This window comes from Parasteatoda tepidariorum, chromosome 6, assembly GCF_982258835.1.
Source record: "Parasteatoda tepidariorum strain Cologne lab strain chromosome 6, Ptep-v5.0, whole genome shotgun sequence".
NCBI classification, from domain to species: domain Eukaryota; kingdom Metazoa; phylum Arthropoda; class Arachnida; order Araneae; family Theridiidae; genus Parasteatoda; species Parasteatoda tepidariorum.
In genome coordinates this window covers 34295043-34316825 of record NC_141760.1, presented here as the reverse complement: position 1 = coordinate 34316825, position 21783 = coordinate 34295043, and the positions used below count along the sequence as shown (strand labels likewise).

General features: G+C 31.2%; 1 protein-coding gene across 1 annotated transcript; it reads left to right on the top strand.

Annotated features, from left to right (window-relative positions):
* The first annotated feature begins 1833 nt into the window (after window positions 1-1833).
* LOC107452308 (dual specificity protein phosphatase 3) lies at window positions 1834-8615 on the top strand. The gene is made up of 2 exons (XM_043045932.3): window positions 1834-2786; window positions 8043-8615. The coding sequence occupies exon 2, from the start codon at window positions 8061-8063 to the stop codon at window positions 8598-8600; it is 540 nt and encodes a 179-aa protein (XP_042901866.2). The 5' UTR covers window positions 1834-2786; window positions 8043-8060; the 3' UTR covers window positions 8601-8615.
* The last annotated feature ends 13168 nt before the right edge of the window (window positions 8616-21783 follow it).

The following is a 21783-nucleotide window of genomic DNA, read 5'->3' as shown; positions in this document are numbered from 1 at the left end:
CATTTTTTGAAATATTTTTGTAATAAAATAAAAAGTAGGATCTTAATGGTAGGTAAATAAGTATTGAATGTAATTATAGCTCTGTTAAGAGTTTTGTATTAATTTTTTTTCAAATGCAAAACAATTTTCTTTTCCAACTCTTTTCAGTTATAAAAATGTAATTGATTATTGCTGTTAAAATTATGTTATTGTTTTTTGGTGTTTCATTAATAGTGTTTTGATACTTGATTATTATAGAATGTTTAAGTTACAGAGAAATATTTAAAAAGTTATCACTGTAAATTGTGAGGCAAAGTGACAATGCATTAGGACCAAATGTATATAATGCCCCGCTGTGGTAAATAGCTTAAATACTAGTTATTTAATGAGTTATTTTCCATTATTTATTTTATTCCATTACTGAATTTATGAAATTTCTTCAAATCACTTCATTTTAATTCTAAAAAAAATTATTAGGTTGTTTTTTGCAGAGAATATCAAGTATAAATTAAGACAAAGAGCTTTTTTTGCATTAATAAATATTTCATAAATTTTCAATATTGCATTTGATTTAAATATTACAGCATGTTTTTTTTTCTTGTTCTTAAATTAATTTTTATTTTCCTATATTAAAAAATAAGTTGCTGCCACGACCACCACTATTTCAGAAAAAATTTTTAAAAAAAATTTAAAAATGAAGTTTGGCACACTTCCAGAAAAATGTTTAAGAAGCAATCTGATATCAAAATAATTCTGATACGGTCATTAGTTTTTGAATTATTTTATGTCAAAATTGATTTTTTTCTTCCTTTACGTAATTTAGTTTAGCGAAAACTATAAGCAGCTACGAACAATTATGTCTGAAAATGAGCATGACTTAGCATTTCGAATCAGTTTTGAAATAAATAAATAGTTTATATTGACAATTTTATTGGATTTTTCAATGTAAAGAAAAAAAACTACTCGCAATTAATCGAAAAGTATTGTTGCTTGCAACAACTTGTTAAAAAAAGGAGAAATTGTCAATCTAACTAAAACAGTTGAGGAGTAATTGTAAAAAAGATGTCCTTGCTTTTATTTTAAGAAATATTTCAGTCGTTATACTTTGTAAAAAATTAAGATTAGAAATCTAACCTCTAATGTGATTAATATAAAAGATAAAGAACAATATATTCAGATACTTTGAATAAAGATGGATAAAGAACAATCATTTATCCATCTTCATTCAAAGATGAATAAAGAACTTTCCATCTTCATCTTGTTCCATATTAAACAAGATGAAGATGAAAAGATAGAAATTAACTGTATAAACATTTCGGGGGTTGACGAATGATAGTAAGAAGAGGGGCAGAGCCTTTTACTGGTGAATATAGTTTTGTTAAGTTTCGACAAACAAAACCTTATTTATAAAACCTTAAGATGAATAGATACGCAGAAGTGTTTTTGCTTATAATTACTACAAAAATGTTTTTTGATAAATTTTTCAATATAGATTTTTTTTCCCCTCATTTAAGAAAAAAAAAGAATTTCACGAAACAAGATTAAATAAATCTTCGGGGAGTTAATTATTTTTGACATTACAGGTTACAAATCATGTTATTAACTACCCATTCTAAAATATTCATTTTAAACACTGAGTAAAGCCCTATTTCATTGAAAATCGTAAGTGTATCTGCTCAAAAAGAAATGGAAAAAAAAATACTAAAAAGAAGTATCCAAAAAAACTAGAATATAGATTATGAAAACAATATGTTTTTGCAATCCTATTTCAGCTGCATTAAAAAGCATTAATACACCAGGAGGTGTTCGAAGAGTATATAGATTCCATTTGTTTATTATTTAACTTTGTGTGAGCTATAAGCTAGAATTCGTCTCGTTTTATTTTTTTTAAAAGGATGTAGATTTCAGGTTGTTATGACAATATGATGGAACATCTTGTGTAAATAAATGTGTTAAAAGGAAATCTATTTTTATAAAATCGAGTCAGTATTTTCATTTTAATTAAGTAAAGTAGAGAACGACAGAATATTTAACTTCCTGTTAGAGTCTCACAAAATTAGTGGTGAACAAGGGTGTGAAGAATTTTAAATTTCATATGAAGTACTAAAAATAAATAAATGGAATCTACTTTTAACAGAGGGCAGCAGAGGTACTGTCACTATTTAAGCATTTAAAAAAATGATTAAATAACTAAAAATCTTAAAAGTTGAATAGTGTGAAATTACGTGTTAAGAAATGCTGTCTTTGAGAACACGATCCTTCATCATGTTCTACAGCGGCAGCATGCAGCACTTATGCATAAATGCCTAACTTCCTTTACACCCAAAAATCTTCTTAGCACGTTCGCTTACATTGCATGAAATATTACATCCTCAAAACTCATTCCATTATCAATTACGCGGTCTGACATCGAACGTGTGAAACGTGACAAATATGAGGTAATAGTTCCAGATTTACTTTGAAAATGGTACTAATTTTCGCCAACATAGACGGTACTGAGATAAACAGCATGCGTGCCATTGACTCCAAATTTAAACTCCTGAAGTTATCTGAAGATGTTAAGAGACAGCTAAAAATGTTTTTGGAAAAGCCAGCTGTCTTAGTCATGATTCTAAATGTGTTCCCCCTGCTGTCGTAAGGTCAAAACATACCTGTCAGTCAGCGCCTCCCAGCGTCAAAAAAAAGCCAGAATTCGCCAATTTAGAATCGTTTTAAAAATGTTATTTGATCTGTGAGGTAGATTTGAGCAGGTGCTGCTGCAGTCTTCAGTATTTTGACACCATGCGGTGCATAAAATAGGATTACAGGTAATTCCTGTTGAAAAGGCGAAAGGAAATGATTATTGCATGGCGATATGTTTTTACTAGGAGAATTTAATGATTAGGCAATTCGTTATGTGTACATTATTTCACTTTCTCCTCGTGCAAATAGTTTTCTAGTGTTAATGTCTGTTTTGTTGTGTTTACATAACGGGTGTTTCAATGCACGATTCGTTTCTTTCTCTAAATGTTTATTTTAAAAATATATTAGCACTATCGTTAACTTGTTGGATTTATAAATACTTAAAAAATAAACAAGTATATATTTTAAGCATATCAGATAAATTCAGAAAAATTAGATTCTTTAAAGCCATCCTTTTAATAAATCTGTTTCGTTTTATATGAATTGAAATAAAATTTCGTTAAAAATTTATGAAGAGATTATAATGTTAAAAAATTGACTATATCCTTTTATTTTCATGACCTTGAAAAATAAAATGTATTTTTTTCAATTTTCGTCAATAACACCATATCTACCAACATTTGTGCTTTTAGACATATATTTTTCTAACAGCATAGCTGCTAAATTGTTACCCTCGTTGGGAAGGCTTTGGCAAGTGTCACTCGGTTTTTTAAAAATATAATATCGGTAGCAAAATCACTCTAAAACTGATATGAATTTCCTTTTATTAAGAAACCAATTTAACATTTCGAGGCTTTTTAGGCCGGGATTTTTGTACAGATACATTTTATTTGAAAAGTAATAGGCATTGGTGGTCGTAATTGTATTGATTGATAGAGATTCGTCTTCTTATTTTAAACATTATTTTAAAAACTTTTAGGGCCAGTGGGAACCTGAAAAAAATTAATAATTAAAGGAGAAAGACTTTTCAAAAGAAAGCAAGCTACCTAACCAGTATGTAGTAACAAAACTGCTCGCAACCTAAACTACGGTTGAAAGTTTATAGATAAATCAATACGGAAAAGAGCGAAAACTGATGAAAAAATCATTTCACTCGAGTTGATTTTAAGGAGGAGTAAAATTTCTACGTCCACTAAGAAATTTTGAGAATTTCAACATGCATGTAGAGGATTGTTTTTCATTTAAGAAAAAGTAAAAAGGTGAGGAATAGTTTATAATTAAGAATAGTGTTCTTATTTTATTCTGGCTAAATAATGTAAAAAGATTCAATACTTTTTGTAAAATGGAAGTCAATATTACTGCCAATCAATGTTATTAAATTAGAAAGAATAAACAAAACACGCATTTTACAACAGGTATATTGAAAGAAAAAAAACTATACAAGGATCAGGTCGATACAGTGTTTTAACCCTTATCACTTTAACCGGCAGTAATATTACCGTTCAGAGTGGCCTGTCCGGAAGCAGTGGGAGAAAAAAATTTTGTATGTTGAAGAAAGTGGTATAAAAATGTTGAAAAAAGTGGTATAAAAAATGTTTTTACTTATTCTTACCTACCAAAAAATATTAGTAGGGAACCGATTATCCGGAACGATCGGGGCCATCGCTATTCCGGATAACTGATTTTTCCGGTTTTCTGAATCGCTACAAAATGCCGTTTTTTTATTGTTAAGCTCAACTAAAAATAAGAAAAATATTTAGAAATAATCTTAAAAAGAAGAAAAAACGATGAAGTAATACACTAATGATTATTTCTAAAATGATGGTAAAGTAAACATCTTTCAAAAAAGAAAGAAAAATCCTAAAATCTTATGAGGAAAAAAAATTTTTTTTTAAAAAATAACGGGAAAATTTATTGAATTTCGTTCCGGTTTTTTGGTTTTCCGGTTTTCTGATTTCCGGATAACGGGTTCTGTACTGTAATAAATTAATTATGTGTGTTGAAACTGATTTTGCTTATAGATGTTTAAATCATTTCGTTTTTTGAAAATAATTCCTAACTTAATTGTTGTTTTACTACAAAGTCGTAAAATCTTTTTCAGCGACAGTACAAGTAGGCAGGTATGCATCTGCATGTATTTTCAGTGTTATTTTGTTTTACTTACCTTTAGAGATTATCTGTCAAAAACTAAGTTTTTGAATTGGTTTAAGAAGTTATGGTGAGTTCGCCTTCCAATGAGGTGAATCGGGTTCGAATCCCAGAGATGGATGGTCGATACGAATTCCACACCCGGCTTGCACAGACCACAGTGCTGACGTAAGATATCCTCAATGTTGGACGGATCATATGTTGGAATTTCCTTGCCGTCAGACAAACCGTGGGAGGTTTTTCTCTCCATGTAACGCAAATGCGGATTAGTTCCTCCAAAAAGTCCTCAATACCCAATACTTGATCCAGGAATTCCTTTGTCTTCTGGATTAGGCTCAAAATTACAAGGCTACGGAGACGAACATTATTCGCCGTAAACCCGAAACAGGTCCGCTGTTCTATGACGGTTATAAATTAAATTTGATTTAAGAAAATTAAATTTCTCTTAACAAAACTAAAAGTTAATTACTTAAAAATTGGCTATTTATTTAAAAATTTATTTATCTTTTTTTTCGAAAAATTGTTTTAATTTAAGACTTAACATATAAAACCTATTTAACATTCGTAGTTTTTAAAAGTAATATTTAATTTGAATTTATCATTTGTGCCCACTTTTGCGACTTTAGTTCGTTTTCGCGGCACAAAAAAAAAATTGATCAATTATTATATTTGATAAAAAGTACAACATCTATACTTTTTCCATAAAGAATTTTTAGCAAATTTGTTTTAATTTTTAAAAGTTTGTTTTAATTATTAAAATTTACTAATAAAGTTGTTAAATAACTCAATTTATCAGTTATTATAGTTGACGCCTAACAAACAGTATAACACCTATACTTTGGTATGACGGATTTTATACGAGTTTGTTTTAATTTTTAAAAGTTGATTTTAATTATTAAAATCCATTATTAAATTATTCAAATTATATTTGTTTTAATTATTAAAATTCATTATTAAATTATTCAAATTATATTTATTTTAATTATTAAAATTATATTAGGTTTAATTAATAAAATTTATTATTAAAACATTGAAATTATATTTGTTTTAATTATTAAAATTCATTTCTTAAATTATATTCGTTTTAATTATTAAAATTTATTAGCAATCAGATTTATTTATTATTTTTCATTCATTTCACTTGTTTTCATTGTCATTTTTTTGTCGTAAAAATTACAATTATATAGGAACTTGTAGAATTTAATGAAATACTCACTTGGTTCAATGCACACTGTTTCTAGAATATTTAGCATAGAGGAAATTATAAGGAATAGAGGAAATTTATAAAGTCCACCCACGTTAAAAGGACAATTGAAACAGTGTTACTGAGATTTTTTCTATCTATCTAATTTATCGTCTTTTTTTTTTTTTTTTTTTTTTTTAGGTAAAGAAAAAACTATTCGTTTAATATCGTAGAAAACTATTTTTAGCGTTTTCCTGCGTGATTTCTTTTTTAAATAAGGGAATCGTACTAAAATTCGACTTTTAATCGTCTTCTTAGGGTGGACGAACTATACCTAGGGTTTATTTCATAATGCACAATTGCCAGCTTTTCTTTTCGCCAAACTTTTGTTATATTAAGTAGTGACACGAAAAGTAATTAAGCAGAAAGGTGTAGAAGTAATCAGTAATTAAAAGCGTTTCCTTAACAGCTCTTTAAATTTGTAAACACTTAAAAGAAAAAGTGCAAAAACTGTTAAACGGAAATCAATTCACAATAGCTTGTTTTCGGGAAGACTTCTTCCTCTTTCAAGGTACTACAGCCGGTGGCAATCCTCTATCCTTCAGAAAATTGATTCTCTAGTTTCACTTTCGGGATGATTTTTTAAACAGTTATACACCAGATTATTATTTTTTAATCGTTTAAAATGCTGATTAATAGTTTATAATTTAGAACAATAAGAGCTAATTTTACTCCTCCGGAAAATCAGTATAAATTAAATGGTTTTACTACCAGTTTTTTCTCTTTTCCGTCTTACTTTCAGCTGTGTTCCTTATGAGTGAACCTCTCCGGCCTTTTTTAAATTATTTGAGATTAATATAATTTTAAACAAAATTATTTTTCTTATTACTTGTCGAATTGGTGAGACTTACTATTATTCCAATTGATTAATTTTTAGTGTTATCTACAGCAGCTTAGAGTTTTGAAGAAATCGTATTTATGCGATTTCAGACAAAAATAAAACCATAGGAGTATTTCGTGATTTTCCTTTCCTTATAACGCAAATGCTAGTTAGTTCCATTTTACATTTATTTTATAACCGTCGTTGAACAGCCGACCCAATTTTGAGTTTACGACTACTAATGTTCAACCCCGTAGCCTTGTAATTTTGAACTCCATCCTGAAGACAAGGAAACTCCTGGATCAAGTATTGGGGGAAATCTACCTTCATGGAGGACTTTTTGATTAAAATAATCTGCATTTTTGCGTTATATGGACAGGAAGACCACGAGAACTTCCCACGTTCAGCCTGACGGGAAAGAGACTTTTACCGACACCTCCTAGAAAAAGGAAGGTCTCAGCACGGATCAATGTAATAGTCCTATGTAACGAAGATAAACTGCGCAGTAGATGAAAAATAAGAAAGATGTCATTACGTTCGGGGTATTAAGCTGCGCAGTGGTGGAAAATACGAAATATGTCATTACATTTGGACTACTAAAGGATCGACTGTGTGATCGAAAGGATGGTAACCCGTGCTGAGGCCTGCTCTTTACTAGGAGTTGTTGCTCTAACCCATTATCCGTCTACCGCTGAGGATATTTCACGTCAGCACTGTGGTCGGTGCGAGCCGGATGGGGAATTCGTATCGACCAACCATCGCTGGGATTCGAACCCGGTTCACCTCATTGGAAGGCAAACTTTCAATCCCGGGAACCATCGCGGCTCTAGTTAGTTCCATTAAAAAATCCCTTCACGAAGTTCTAATTTAACCCGATGCTTGATCCAGAAATTTTCTTGTCTTCTGGGTTAGGTTCAACAACAAATGCGGGTTAGTTCCATCAAAAAGTCCTCCATAATGGCTAGTTTATCCCAATGCTTGATCCAGAAGTTCCATTGCTTTCTGGATCGGGTACAAAATTACAAGTCTGCGGAGTTGAACATTGATAATCGTACACACATAATTGTGTCGGCTGCTCCACTCGGGTTATAAAATGTACAATTAAATTATACATAAAATTTCTCATAACCTTTAGTCTATATGAGCTGAAACTGTATATTTCTCAGCATATAATGTTCCAACTCTGGTTAAACCTCACGAATTGAAAATTTATCTTTCTATATTTCCCAGCTCAGTGATTAAAACAATATGCATTGCACAGTGGACGAGGCCAAGGGAATTTGTCTTTTCCCCTATGGCAAGCAAGAATATCCCACTGAAGACATGGATGAGGTTTATCCAGGAATATACATTGGGAATTCAGCTTCTGCCGCCAATTTAGCCGAACTAAAATCCAAGAATGTTAAATATGTTCTAAATTCTGCATTTGGAACAGACAGTTCGCTGAAAATGGTGCACGTTCTTTCCGAGAAAGACTATACTCAATCTGGAATAAGTTTTCTTGGAGTTCCGGCTATAGACCACATGTCTTACTCTATTAGCGAACATTTTAATGAAGCTTTGGTGTTCATAAAAGAAGCCGTATCCACGGAAAGGGGTATTTTGGTGCACTGTGTAGAAGGAATAAGTCGTTCAGCAACTTTAGTGTTGGCTTATTTGGTGAAAGAAGTTGGCATGAATCTGCAAGAAGCTATAAGAAGTGTTCGTCAACGGAGAGAGATCTTACCCAATGATGGATTCTTGTTGCAGTTGTGTATGTTAAATGAAAATAGAAATAAAAAGTTATGAATAGTTACAGATATCTCAGTCTTTAAAATTTTTATTTGTTATACTAGGGGTCTAAGCCTCCTGTTCGCTACCGCTCACCAACCCCGATGATTGCTTCGCAATAATTGTTTTTTCTTGGCAGAAAACAGTTTTTCTACTGAAGTTAAAATTATTCACTTAAAATATATGTACGAAAAGGAATTCTGTTTGCTTACGCTTGAGGTGAACAGAAGTGATTTTTCGAAGTAATCATTTTTTAAAATAACATTTATATTCTTATAACATTATATTGTTCAAACAAATTTGATGAGTTTACAACCATCATTTAAAATTTTCACTGATAATAGCAGTACTGGAAATTAACTTTAAATTAGGGATACAAAAAAATTTAAAGCAAAACAATACCTTTACGACTTTTGTTAATTTTGTGCTAATGACAACCAAAACAATATTGAAATGAATGAGGAGAAACTGGATCCTACCTCGTGATTTTTAGTCCAATAGAAATGCACGGACAACAATGGCAAACTCTGACATCATTATTAGACATACTCAAAATAAAATAAAAATCGCTACTCAGCTTTAGATGGTAAGTTTAGTTGTAACATTTTAGCAAGCAGCATTATTAAAAATTATTACCTTTTCTCACACATGTGTTCTCAATTTTAATTGGCTGTTTTGTGCGTTACTAACCGCAAGTGTTCTGTGATTGGCTATGTGTTATCATTTCGCTCTCTTCTTATATTATATAAAGATATCAGTATTTTAATATGCTCAACGTTATGTGAAGTGTGTTCGCTATATACCGCCATTCGTGCACATTTTGATGATTCCAAGAATGGAAAAAGTTTATGCAATTTATTAATATATCCCTATGCGGAATTTTTCTTTTTTACACTCACTCAAGAGAATACTAAGTGTCCTAAATTCTCTGCTGCGTAAGAAGTGGCAGGAAGAAAGTGTTAATACATTTATGTTTATGAAGCAACACATTAAGATCATACGTTTTTTGTCTTAAGTGTTATTTTCAAAGAAGACAAGCGTGAATGCATGTATATAAACTAATACATTCTTGATAATTTCGTGCATTCTGACAAATAAACTTAAATAAAAATAAAAGTTTGGAAAAAAAATCTGTAGCTTTCCGAACAAAACTAATTTCAGAATATAAATCTTCCCACCCAAAATATGTAAGCTCAAGTACTTGTATAAATGTAACGAAAAATTGGCTCCTCAGTGATTGAGAAGCTGAAAAAGTAATAAGCGAGTGAAGAATTGGGTACTTTTTAATTTAGCCGACACGAGCAAAAAAGTCGCCAGTGTAAAGTCACCGAGCAACAGTAAATTCAGATGTTTTTTTTTTCACACCCAAAATATGTAAGTACTTGCATAAATGTAACGAAAAGTAGGCTCCTCAGTGATTGAGAAGCTGAAAAAGTAATAATACGAATGAAAAATTCGGAACTTCTTAATTTCGCCGACACGGGCAATAAAGTCGCCAATGTAAAGTCACCGAGCAACAGCAAATTCAGATGTTCCACTTATATTCAAAGACTTACTATTTCAGGCCGTTGCGTATTATTTTTTACGGTGGTAGTGGACTAAAGTAAAATTATTTAAAAAAAAACATTTTATTTTTAAAAATTATAAGAACTTTAACATTTGTCAAGACGACATTTTATATATCTGTTTAAATTACTTGTGTTTAGTGGCTGACAAAATTCTTCTTAACCCTTTTTATTAACTCTAATTTATTAACCCTTTGCACTCCGATGTCTCCGCTGAGGCACCATCAACAGTCACCACTTTAAAATTAAGAAATTTCATATCTTAATAATTAGTAACCACATTATTTAAAGAATTTTAAAATTGTATAACAATAGTATATTATGTATTTTAATTGCTATAGTGATGGTATTAGATCAATCAGCGTTTAAAAGTACTCGGAGTGCAACGGGTTAAAATATAAATACATTACCCTTGCTATCACTAATAAAACTATTTTCCAAAAGTACGGAGAATTCGTAGTAATTGTCGCCATAGATAATAGTCTCTATATTTTTTAAATAAATAAATTAAATAAAATCGCTGAATTTACTTGCACAATTGAAATGAAAAAGAGCAAAATTTTCTTTAATTATTTATTTTTTAATTAAACATTTAAAATTAATGCTAATTAAGAACTAATACCACTAAAGAAAACTGTTACCGTAAAATACAGGTGTTGGCACCTATAACTGTCCCATAGCAATCAACTTTTACCTATTAACGCATATATATGTATGAATATCTAATGTTTGTGTGTTTAACCATTTAAAAAATACAAAGTATAATTCCGCTTAAAATTGTAGTTCAATTTTCATTTTTACTGCCACTGAGAAAAAGGTTTAAAGTTGGCAGGTATACAGTATTTCAATGAGAAAAAATTCAATTGAAATTATAACTATAGTAACAAGTTTGCGTAAGCTTTAATAAAAGTTTGCTAGTTTATTCCTAAAATTTCATTTTTTATTAGCTGAAATATATCACTCTTGGGCTGCAATAGTGGTACAACTCAAAAAACACGCGTTTTGGACTAAGAACAGGTGTAAATATGAAAATACACACATATGTATTGAATCATATCTCAAACGTTGCCGTTTGCAATTATAAAGCACTCAACTACAGGCAAAGTATAGACGGAATGCGTTTTGGACGTGAAGAACATAACTTAGTTAACAAAACTTATTTCCATAAATAAATATTTATTTAGGTTTCGTAATTTTGTACTATAAAACCACTAGTAATTTATTGAAACTTAGGATTTCAGTTCATTTTTAAACAACCTTATACCCCACTTTTTTTTTTTCTTTCTTCGATTCGTCATCGATCAAAAAATGATACTTTTTAGAGATTTCAAACCCACTCAATACAGAATTTTTTGACCGGTAAATCTTGTTTACGAGTTTTAAAATACTTATTTTTCAAGTTGTATAGCATAGTTTAAAAAAGAAGAACGAAGGACTCAGAAAGCACAATGACACAAGTTGTTAGACGTTTTTATGATTTCTCAATCTGCGCTTAAAATCACTTGATATCGACATAAATAAAGTTTGCGTTTTCCAGAAATATAAATTGCGAAATATTTTTTTCCACCCAGAAACTGTTATGGCCGAATTTAAGTCACGTATAACTCAGGCGCCACAATTGTGTAATGATTTATGAGATGTATCAAGTTATTAATCTTTTAAATTCAAGATTCACCCATCTTAGTAAAAAGAAAAAAACAGTGAGTTTTTAAAGTTTTCCTTTGGATTATTTTTGTAATGTTCCTTCTCAAATTCTTCTAGTTAAGATCAAAACATGTTTTAAAAATGAGACCATCACTGAAAAAAATATTCTTTGTATCATGTGTAAAAAAAAATACCTCACACCATTTCGTAAGTTTCATACGACCATTAAAAAATTTACAACTTCGTTATTTGTCACATAAAACTATGGATTACAGTTTTACAACTTTAGTAGGAGGCTTCTATTTTTTTTTCCTTGATTGAAATGTAGATTTGATATCGTTCTAGAATTTTAATTTTTTTTACTGGGATAAATTAGATCTATATTTTCCTGCTTTTTCTTACATTACAATTTTTAATAAATAGCATTATTGTTTACTATTTGCGAAAATAAGGTAGGACTGAAATATTCTGACAAGCAGTTCTATATTTATTCCGAAAATTAGCATTCTCGAATTGCGGAAGGTTAATAAATTTCCTTCATCTTTTTTCCTTCCCTAATCAACCACTCTTGTTGTTACTACTGTCAAATTAACAAACAAATTCACGTTAAAATTAATAGGAATATCTCCTATAAAGATACTAATTTATTATTTTGAGGCCTGGTGGGACAGAGTTTTAAAATACACTGGTGGACAAAATTAAGAGATGGAAAGCATTTTCGCACATTCATTCGCACATGCAAGATACCCGCACACCGCACCATGTGTTAGACAATGGTTCCTTGAATGCCCAGAGGTACAGGCAGGAGGTCCTAGAGCCCTATGTGCGTCTTTTCAGGGGCGCTGTTGGCCCTGAGGAGTTGGCTTTTATGGACGACAATGCGCGACCACATAGGGCTCTCATGGTTGATGAGTATCTGGAAAGCGAGGATATTCAACAAATGGATTGGCCAGCCAAATCCCCTGACCTGAATCCTATTGAACGTGCTTGGGATGCTCTTGGGAGAGCTATTGCGAGGCGCCAACCTACCCCCAGAACCTTTCTGGAGTTATAAATTGCTCTCGTGGAAGAATGGGAGATTCTTCCACAAGTCCTCCTTAACTCCTAACTTTTATTGTCATCTTTTATCCTTAAGTTCAGACTACATTGGCTTTAATGGCAATAGGTCTTGCCAGTGAATGGCACTTTCATTTTTGTTTTGCATACTTTATTATCATGAAATGAGCTCTATCCATACCAAATTTCATTTATTTATATTCAGTATTTTTTTAGATATTTGGGAAAATGTCTTCCATCTCTTAATTTTGTCCACCAGTGTAGAAGGATTTTATTTGAAAAATACTAAGTAGCGGTGGTCACAGATGTGAAAAATTAAGGATATTCGCCTTCTAATTGTTACCACTACTGAAATTTTCTTTAATTCACTTCTTCCTTAATTAGTTTGTAGTTCTCCACCGTTTTTTTAATTATTTTGTTGAATCCGGTTCAGTTGGCAACTCTGTATACATATTACTTCATTAAAAACTTCATTCGCTTCAAAAAAATTACCTATCGAAAATAACAGTCGACATATTTCGAGCGCTCAAAAAATAGACACCCATTTTCAAAACTTGCCAGACATGAATGAGAAGAAGCAAGAGTTGTTTGAAATAAAACGTAAAGTTGCCTACAAAAATGGAAAAATATGGGGAAAACTAGAAAAAAACTACAGTAGCCGAGAGAGAGAAAAAAAATATCGTATGCGAGAAATCATCAATTGCAACCAATCTTAGGCATAAAATCAATTTCGACAATACCAAAATTATTTCCGCCTTAGTCGCATCACTCATCTTGATATCCTCAAATCTTTTTTTATTCATATGAATGCTGATTCCCTTGTGAACGACATTAGTTCCTCACCATCACTCCATAGCGCTTGGAAATGCATTTTACTCTGTTTTGTCCTTCTCGACCCTTGTAGTTCCAGTTCTGTTTTTCATCTTTTTTTGTTTATCGGCTACTGTGGTTTTTTTCTAGTTTTGTTTTCTTACCTTTATTTTTCAATTTTTCGTTAGCAACTTTTTTTTTATTTTTATTTTATTTCAAATCATTTTTGTTTCGTCTCATTCATGCTTGGTTAAGTCTTAAAAACGAACGCCTATAACATGTCAACTGCTATTTCCAATTTTTAATTTTTTGAAGAGAATGAAGATTTAAATCAAGTAATATCTTACAATTTCAGTTTCTTAGGTTTATTTATTTATAGTCTATATAATTAACGATAGTCTCATCATTTACAATGTGGAACATATTTTTTGTCACATTTAAACAAGTATAGTATCTTACCTAATTCAGATGTGAGGATTTCAAATCTGAAATCAGTTTTGTTCGGTAAGCGACAGATTTTTTTTAAAAATTAGTTTATGTTTTTGTTTGAATGTACAAATTTATAAAGGACGTATAGATTTGTATATTTACAGATACTGCTCGTTCCTTTGAAAATAACATTCAGGGCAAAAAATACATGACTTTTGCGTATCGGTTCATAAACTAAAATATATTATCGCTTATTTACCTCCCCCAACGTAGAAGAAAAGTGGGGACGCCCAGTATTCACTCTAGTTAATTTTTTAAAATAATTCTAGTTAGGAATATAATATTAAATTGCATAAAAACTGTAACACGTACTGGAAAATCGATTGCAGTTTTGAAATCGGCGACGCTACATGCACAATACTATAAAAAAAATTCAATAAATATTGCTACCACTTTTTAATTTTTTCCAGGTGCGTGTGAACCCTGCTGGATTGAGATTTATGGATTGCATATGAATAATTTAAACCGAATATACATAGGACAATGGTTTCCAACTCGCAGCCCGGGGGCCACATCCGGCTCGAACTAAAATATATTAGTTGTCATTTTTTTGTGGACAATTTTCGTAACAAATCTGTAAGGGTTTAAAATACTTTTCTCGTTAATAAAAACCTAATTTCTTCGTTTCTGTGAAATTGAACATACCAACGGTGCAAAAAAATTTATTTCTCAGGTCTTGCATCCAAGAAAATATTTATTCAAATACAAAAATAATCGTGTATGTTGCTTTTTTTTTATTTCATTTTTTTTTTTTTTTTGTATTTTGTGAATATAATTTAGCATATGTGTATCAGAAATTTTCTCGAAGATATTCTCCGATTTAAGTTTTTGAAACCACCCATTTTGGACGAAAATATTTACACACACATTTGTAAATTTAAAATGTAAAAATCTATTCTCTGGTGGTTGCAGCAGACAAACCTCAATTTTCTCATTGAACATTTTGTGTGCTACTATGTAAGTTTTAATATCAACCTTTTTGAAATTTTATATCTTAGCAATTAGATATGTGTTGCACATTAATTGCTTAACACATAGGTGCACATTTAAGTTATTGTAACCCGAATTTTTTAATATGCAATTAGATATTTTTAAAAATCTACTTCTTATTTTAATTTGTAATGCAATACTTTTGTTTTGCACAACTTGGTAAAAATCTGACAGTAATATTTAATGTTCATTGATAGTCTATATTATAGAACAGGGTTCGCCAACCTGCCGCTCGCGAGCCACATGTTCCCTTTTCATTTTTGTGCTATTATATTTTAAAAAATTATTATCATTCCGTATGTGTTTCAAAATGTCTTTCAAATTACTGAGAACAAATATGAAAGATTAAGTGCAACGTTGTTCAATTCAAGGGGAGTTTACCATTTCCAATATAATTATGACACAAAAAGCATCTGGAGAATTAAAATTAATAGAGATGCAAGAAGATCAAGCTCTACAACTAAAATGTAAAACATAAATCCAAACACAGATCAGTATTTTCTAACCAGCATCTCAAAAAATTTATGAGAAGTGCTGTCACCAATTATTCACCAAACTTTAAAGAATTACCAAGAGAAGTGAAATGAATGTGTTTAATTTTTAATATTTAAATTCAATACACATATTTTGTGCTTTTACTTATATGTTCTCAATAAATATAATTTATGTAAAAGAAAAATTTTTAATAGCATTTTTGCATACCTTTTAAATACGTATTTAATTGCAGCTCTGGAAAAATTTCAAATTTTGAAAAATGGCTCGACTATTAAGGAGCTTGGCCACCCCTGTTATAGAAGATCAATGAAAAGAAATTCACAGATGTTTCCTTTGTGTTTTTTATGGTAGATTTTTTACACTCTAACTACTTATAATATCGGAGAAGCGTGATCAGTTATTTAACCTCTTAAGCGGTCATCCCTGCACAGCCACGTGTATTTTAATCTAACTGTCAACTCTTCTGCTACATGACGTCTACACGCGTGAGCTAAAGCTGATAAATATTTTTCAAGGGTGCGTTTTTTAGTGGATTTAAAGTCGCTCCAATATTGTTTAGCGTAAAAGTTATTTTGAGGAAGCTCATCTATGAAAGTAAATCAGGCGTATGCGTCCCCCTTTTTTTTCTAATAAAAACGTGCTGTGGTTGAGAAAAAGACAAGCGCGGGAAAAGATAGTCTCCTGGCGCCAGGAAACACCCTTAAAATGAGGGACAATAGGGGTAAAAGTGTCGCTGACGGAAAGTTACAAAAATTGGAAAAGACCTGAGAAAGGAAAATAAATTCTGTTCAAGCGATTGCATGATCTTTGTTCCAGATATCGTCAGATACCGAGTAGTTAGTTTGTCAGCCATCTTTGTCCGACTCTTTTAAATCATTTGATAATACTCGTTGAAATATTAATATGGAGCAGACAAATTGGAAAATCTGGATAAATACAAACTATTGTTATCATTTTGCAAAGTATCTGCCTAATTGGACTAGTCTCAAGTAAATATTTCTAAGAATCAGCCTTATACTTTTTAGCCAAACAGATACTTTATATCTAATAAGAAAATATATCATTCATTGCTCAATCATTTTGCAAAGTATCTGCCTAATTGCAAAAACCTCACGTAAATATTCCTAAGAATCAGCCTTATATTTTTCAGCTAAGCAGATACTTTTTGGCTAATATGAAAATATATCATTCATTGCTCAATCATTTTGCAAAGTATCTGCCTAATTGCAAAAACCTCACGTAAATATTCCTAAGAATCAGCCTTATATTTTTCAGCTAAGCAGATACTTTTTGGCTAATATGAAAATATATCATTCATTGCTCAATCATTTTGCAAAGTATCTGCCTAATTGGAAAAGTCTCAAGTAAATATTCCTAAGAATTTTGGCTAATATGAAAATATATCATTCATTGCTCAATCATTTTGCAAAGTATCTGCCTCATTGGAAAAGTCTCAAGTAAATATTCCCTAAACAGTCTTACACTTTTTAGCCACGCTACCCCCTCGCAATGTGAGGGAATTGCAGGACCAGTTGGTGAGCGCTTGGTACCAGATACCTCAGACTACCTATCAGCACCTTGTGGAATCAATACCACGGCGGGTGCAAGCAGTTTTGAGGGATAAATGTGGTCCTACATGTTATTAGCAGGATGGCTATAATGTAATAGCTTTTCGGTGTATTTTTTTTCGCTAAAAAAAAAATCTAATTTCTTCGTTTCTGTGAAATCTAAGATACCAACGGTGCAAAAAAATTTGTTTCTCAGGTTTTGCATCCAAGAAAATATTTATTCAAGAAAATATTTATTATTATTTGTAATTCAATACTTTTGTTTTGAACAACTTGAAAAAAATCTGACAGTAATATTTAATGTTCCTTCAAACATAAAAAGGTCCTATATAAAATTTTGACAAAGTTGGGGCCGCCATTTGACCGGTGTTTTTAATTGTGACCCCCGGCCTCATGTAAGTTGGAAACCCCTGTTATAGAGTAGTAAATAACTAAAAAATAAATCTCTCAAAAAATTTGATAATTTTGTCAACATTTTAATAGCTTTACCGCGAGAGACCTGGAAGAAAGTGGCGTTTCATATGAACTGTCAAATCATTTGCAAACAGTGGTGCGAAAAATAACTCTAAATCAAATTTGCAAAATAAAGAATTATACATTAATTCAAAAACTTTGCTACCACTAGAAGAAATTTTTCCAAAAAGCGTAGAAAGTTGGCAGCCCTACTCCAGGTCTTGTTAACCTTGTAGTAGTGCATCAGTTCAGACAAAATAAATGAATAAATAAAATAAAATAAATTAAAACAAAATTATTAAATATTTTTTAGGAAAAATATGTTTACTTCAATGAAAAGTAATTTCTTTTTGTTGAAAGTTTTGTGTTCCTTATCAGTTAGAAGAGGAGTAAGGCATCTTTTTCTCTCATTTAGAACATGCATTGCTATTTTTCTTCGCCAAATGCTTAAGGCAGCCAACCAGCCCTGTTATTAATCATTTCGTCGTACGTGATTGAATATGACGGCGGCGGATCTCTCCTAAATATTAAAACTGTAACCGAGCAAATCTCTTAGTCCTCATGACAAAGATTTATTTGTTCCTTTAAACGGTTAATTTCATTTAGGCGCCCGACTTGCAGTCTGATGGTGCTGAAAGTCTCCTGTCGTTCTAGAATCACCAGGGGTTAGATAGACCACTTGAGGTGAACAATTGGATGACATAAGTGTGGTCTGAAAAACACTCATTTTTTAGTTTCTATTTGGCACTTAAATATAGAAATAGATGCCAAGAGCTGCGCCTTCTTTCCTATTTTGCTTCAAGTGTTTGCTTATGATTTATTACTAGATGAGGAATTTTGACTGTTTTCTTCAGGCAATGGATATTCAAAAAAATTTGTTGATATATGTAACATGTTTTTTTTCTTCCTCAAATGGGAATTGAAGAAAATTGTTTGTAAACAGAGCAATTTGTTTATAAAAAGTGATGTTCTTTATACTCTCATAATTGTAAACATTCTTAAGAAAAATATCTTGAAATAATAGACTTATTTTCTGTAAAGAATGATTCTAAATAAACCTATAATAAATATTAAAGTAATATAGAAAAAACCATACTTCGGAAAGTGAAATGGCTTGAATGATATTTATAATCGAATGTAACAATTAGCTAAAAAAAAAGTGGCGTAATGCTATCACCTTTTTGAACATACCGGAAAAAAAAAGTGTGCTGAAACAATTGATTTGTCAGTTGAAAGAATGGATAGATTTTTAAACTTTGGTATTAAAGACTGTTTTGTAATACGAATTGTTACTCCAATAAGAGGTTAGAGTGCTCGCCTCCTGATGAGGTAACCCAGGTTCGAGTTCCAGCGGCAGCTTGTTGATACGAAGTCTACTCCCGGCTTGCACCGACCACAGTGCTGACGTACAATATTCGCAGTGGTAGACGGATCACGAATTAGAATCCCCTGTCGTCGAGCTAACCATGCGAGGTTTTCGTTGTTTTCCTCTCCAATTAAAGCTCCCGCGGATTAGTTCCGTCAATGAAGTTTTCCAAGATGACTGGTTTGTTCCAATAATTGATGAGTTCCCTTGTCTTCTGGATTGGTTTCAAAATTTCAAGGTTATGGAGTTAAACATTGATAGTCGTAAACTCATAATTCGGTCAGCTGTTCAACATACATATTCCTCTTCACTCCGAATTGCAGCATAGGGCTTCTATTATAGCTTTCCATCTCACTCTATTTGTGGCCAGATATTTTTCCTCTCTTCAAGTTTTTCCAATTTTTTTCAATTCGTTTATAATTGTCTTATGCCAAATATTTTTAAGTCTTCCTCTTTTTCTATTGGCATGAGAATTCCAATCAAAAACTTGTTTTACTTAAAATATTTTAGGTTTTTACGTAGAGCATGACCAATATATATCCATTTTTTAATATCCAGATTAATCAGTTTCTGTTCGGCTGTTTAATCCCGGTAATAAAATAAAATTCGTATTGTAATCAAACTATCACGACATTTTTTATAGTTTAATTAACAATATTTTTTTATTTCCATGTACCATATTCGGCAAAATCGGTTGAGAATTATCTAGAGTTAAACAATGAACATCCCAGCAGTCCTTCTGTATCCAACAATACTTTAAGCTAGAACAAACAATACCACTCTCTTAATTTATTGGGGCTACTTTTTCTGAAAAATGCAAAATGACAACGCCGAGGGAAATTTTTCAAATTCTTCTAATTTTTCTTTCTTATCACAAGACTGTCACGATTACTATGTAAATATCGTTGGAATGGCACTCACTGTGTTTAAAATTTATAATATCGCGTTTCTCACATTCTTCATTAAAAGCCTCTCATACCACAAATATTTAGATGTCATTTATTATTAATAAATCGAAACTATCACTGAAAAAAAACTCCAGTTTTATCTTTTCCAAGAACTTTTTAGATATGAGGTTGTTATTTTACAATGCATGAGGCAAATTAGATAACGTTTTAATTCCACAACAGAATTTTTGCAACATCTGTTGGTGTTTTGTTTAATTTCAGGAGTTTTTATTTAATAAACTAAAATTATTTTATTTTACTGTTAGTTATTTTTGAACAGATGGTGTTTAAAGATTTTCGTAACTGTTGAACTGATCTGTATTTGGTATTAAACTGTAACTGTATTGGTATTAAACATCCGGGTACCTGAGGTCGCTTGCGTCCTTTTTCCCATTCATCTTTAGGATGAACTGCATAGTGTTTCGATGAGGAGGTGGATTCATAACTGCTAATTAGTCCAAAATGTTTAGGAAGGAAGAATTTATTTTTATATTTACACTGATATTAAAAACTTTGATCTTCTATTTTGTTCATGACTTTATGAGACAGAATCATACTTTAGCATTTACTTTCAATAGTAAACTGAAAATATAGGCAATAAAAAGTTTGCTAATTTTAATTTCTTTTAATAAAGTTTAGAATTTTATTTGTCAGCACTTTTTGTACATTTTGTCACCCTTGGCAAGCCTGCAAACTCGTTAATACTTCTTAACCCTTTTGAAGGCCGTGGTAAGTATACTTACCACCACGTTTTACCACTTTTAATTTAGGTTTCCATTTTTCAATAACTTCAGTTTTCTTGAAGTGAGTTCGAATAAAATTGGTAACCATTTGTCCCTTTTAAAAAACGTATGAAAGTTATAAAGTACATAATTCCATTTGAAGTTTGTAGCATTTAAGGAATTTATTTTATAAATAAAGAAAAATAAAAGTCAGTAAGCTCCTAATAGGTTAAATATATTTACCACCAAAAAAATGGCATATTTATAAACTAAATGAGTTTTTTTTTTTTTACATCAATTACTGTTCTTAAAACAATTTCAATTCCAAAAATACTTTAATTTACCTTTACTAGAAATAAAGGGCCCGTTAAAGGGTTAATTGAGGGGAAAGGAAACATTTAAAAAACTTGGTGCTTTGTACTAGAATGAATTTGTACAAGAAAATTCTCACTAACAATCAAACAAGGTTTCGCCAAACTATAAGTGGTAACGAAATTTGTACAACATAATGTGCTTCGTTCCATTAGTAAAAATTATGTTATAAACGTTCTTAATCGCTACAATAACTCGGTAAATACATATACATAAATTTAATATTTTCTCTTTTTTTTATCATGAGTGGTTTCTAAATCAAGGGCACGTGAGGACCTACTTGCTTCAATGATTAGTTTACAGGGTTCGTAGAGTCCTTTAAAAAATTGCGGCAATATTGTTAACTAAATGTTTAAAATTTCTCTCTATTAGCTTTTACTTGAAATTTAACGATGCAAAATCGGAAATTTCGCTAATAAACTTAATATGCGACCGGGATAGCCTGGTTAGTAGGGCACTGGGCCCATGTCCAAGAGTTCTTGGGTTCGATCCCAGCCTGCCGAAGACACTCCGTGTAGTTAATGGTGACTGATGCACGTTAAATCTGTCCAGTCGTACAGTCCTCCATGCTCCCATAACAAATCAATACCTCTGGGTGTACTGATCCAGGAGTTTCCTTGTCTTCTGGATCGGGTTCAAAATTACAAGGCTACGGAGTTGAACATTAGTAGTCGTAAACCCAAATTGAGTCGGCTGTTTAACGACGGATATAAAATAAAATAAA

Coding starts and splice junctions, on each gene's coding strand:
- LOC107452308 (XM_043045932.3), top strand. CDS start 8,061: ATGCATTGCACAGTGGACGAGGCCAAGGGAATTTGTCTTTTCCCCTAT.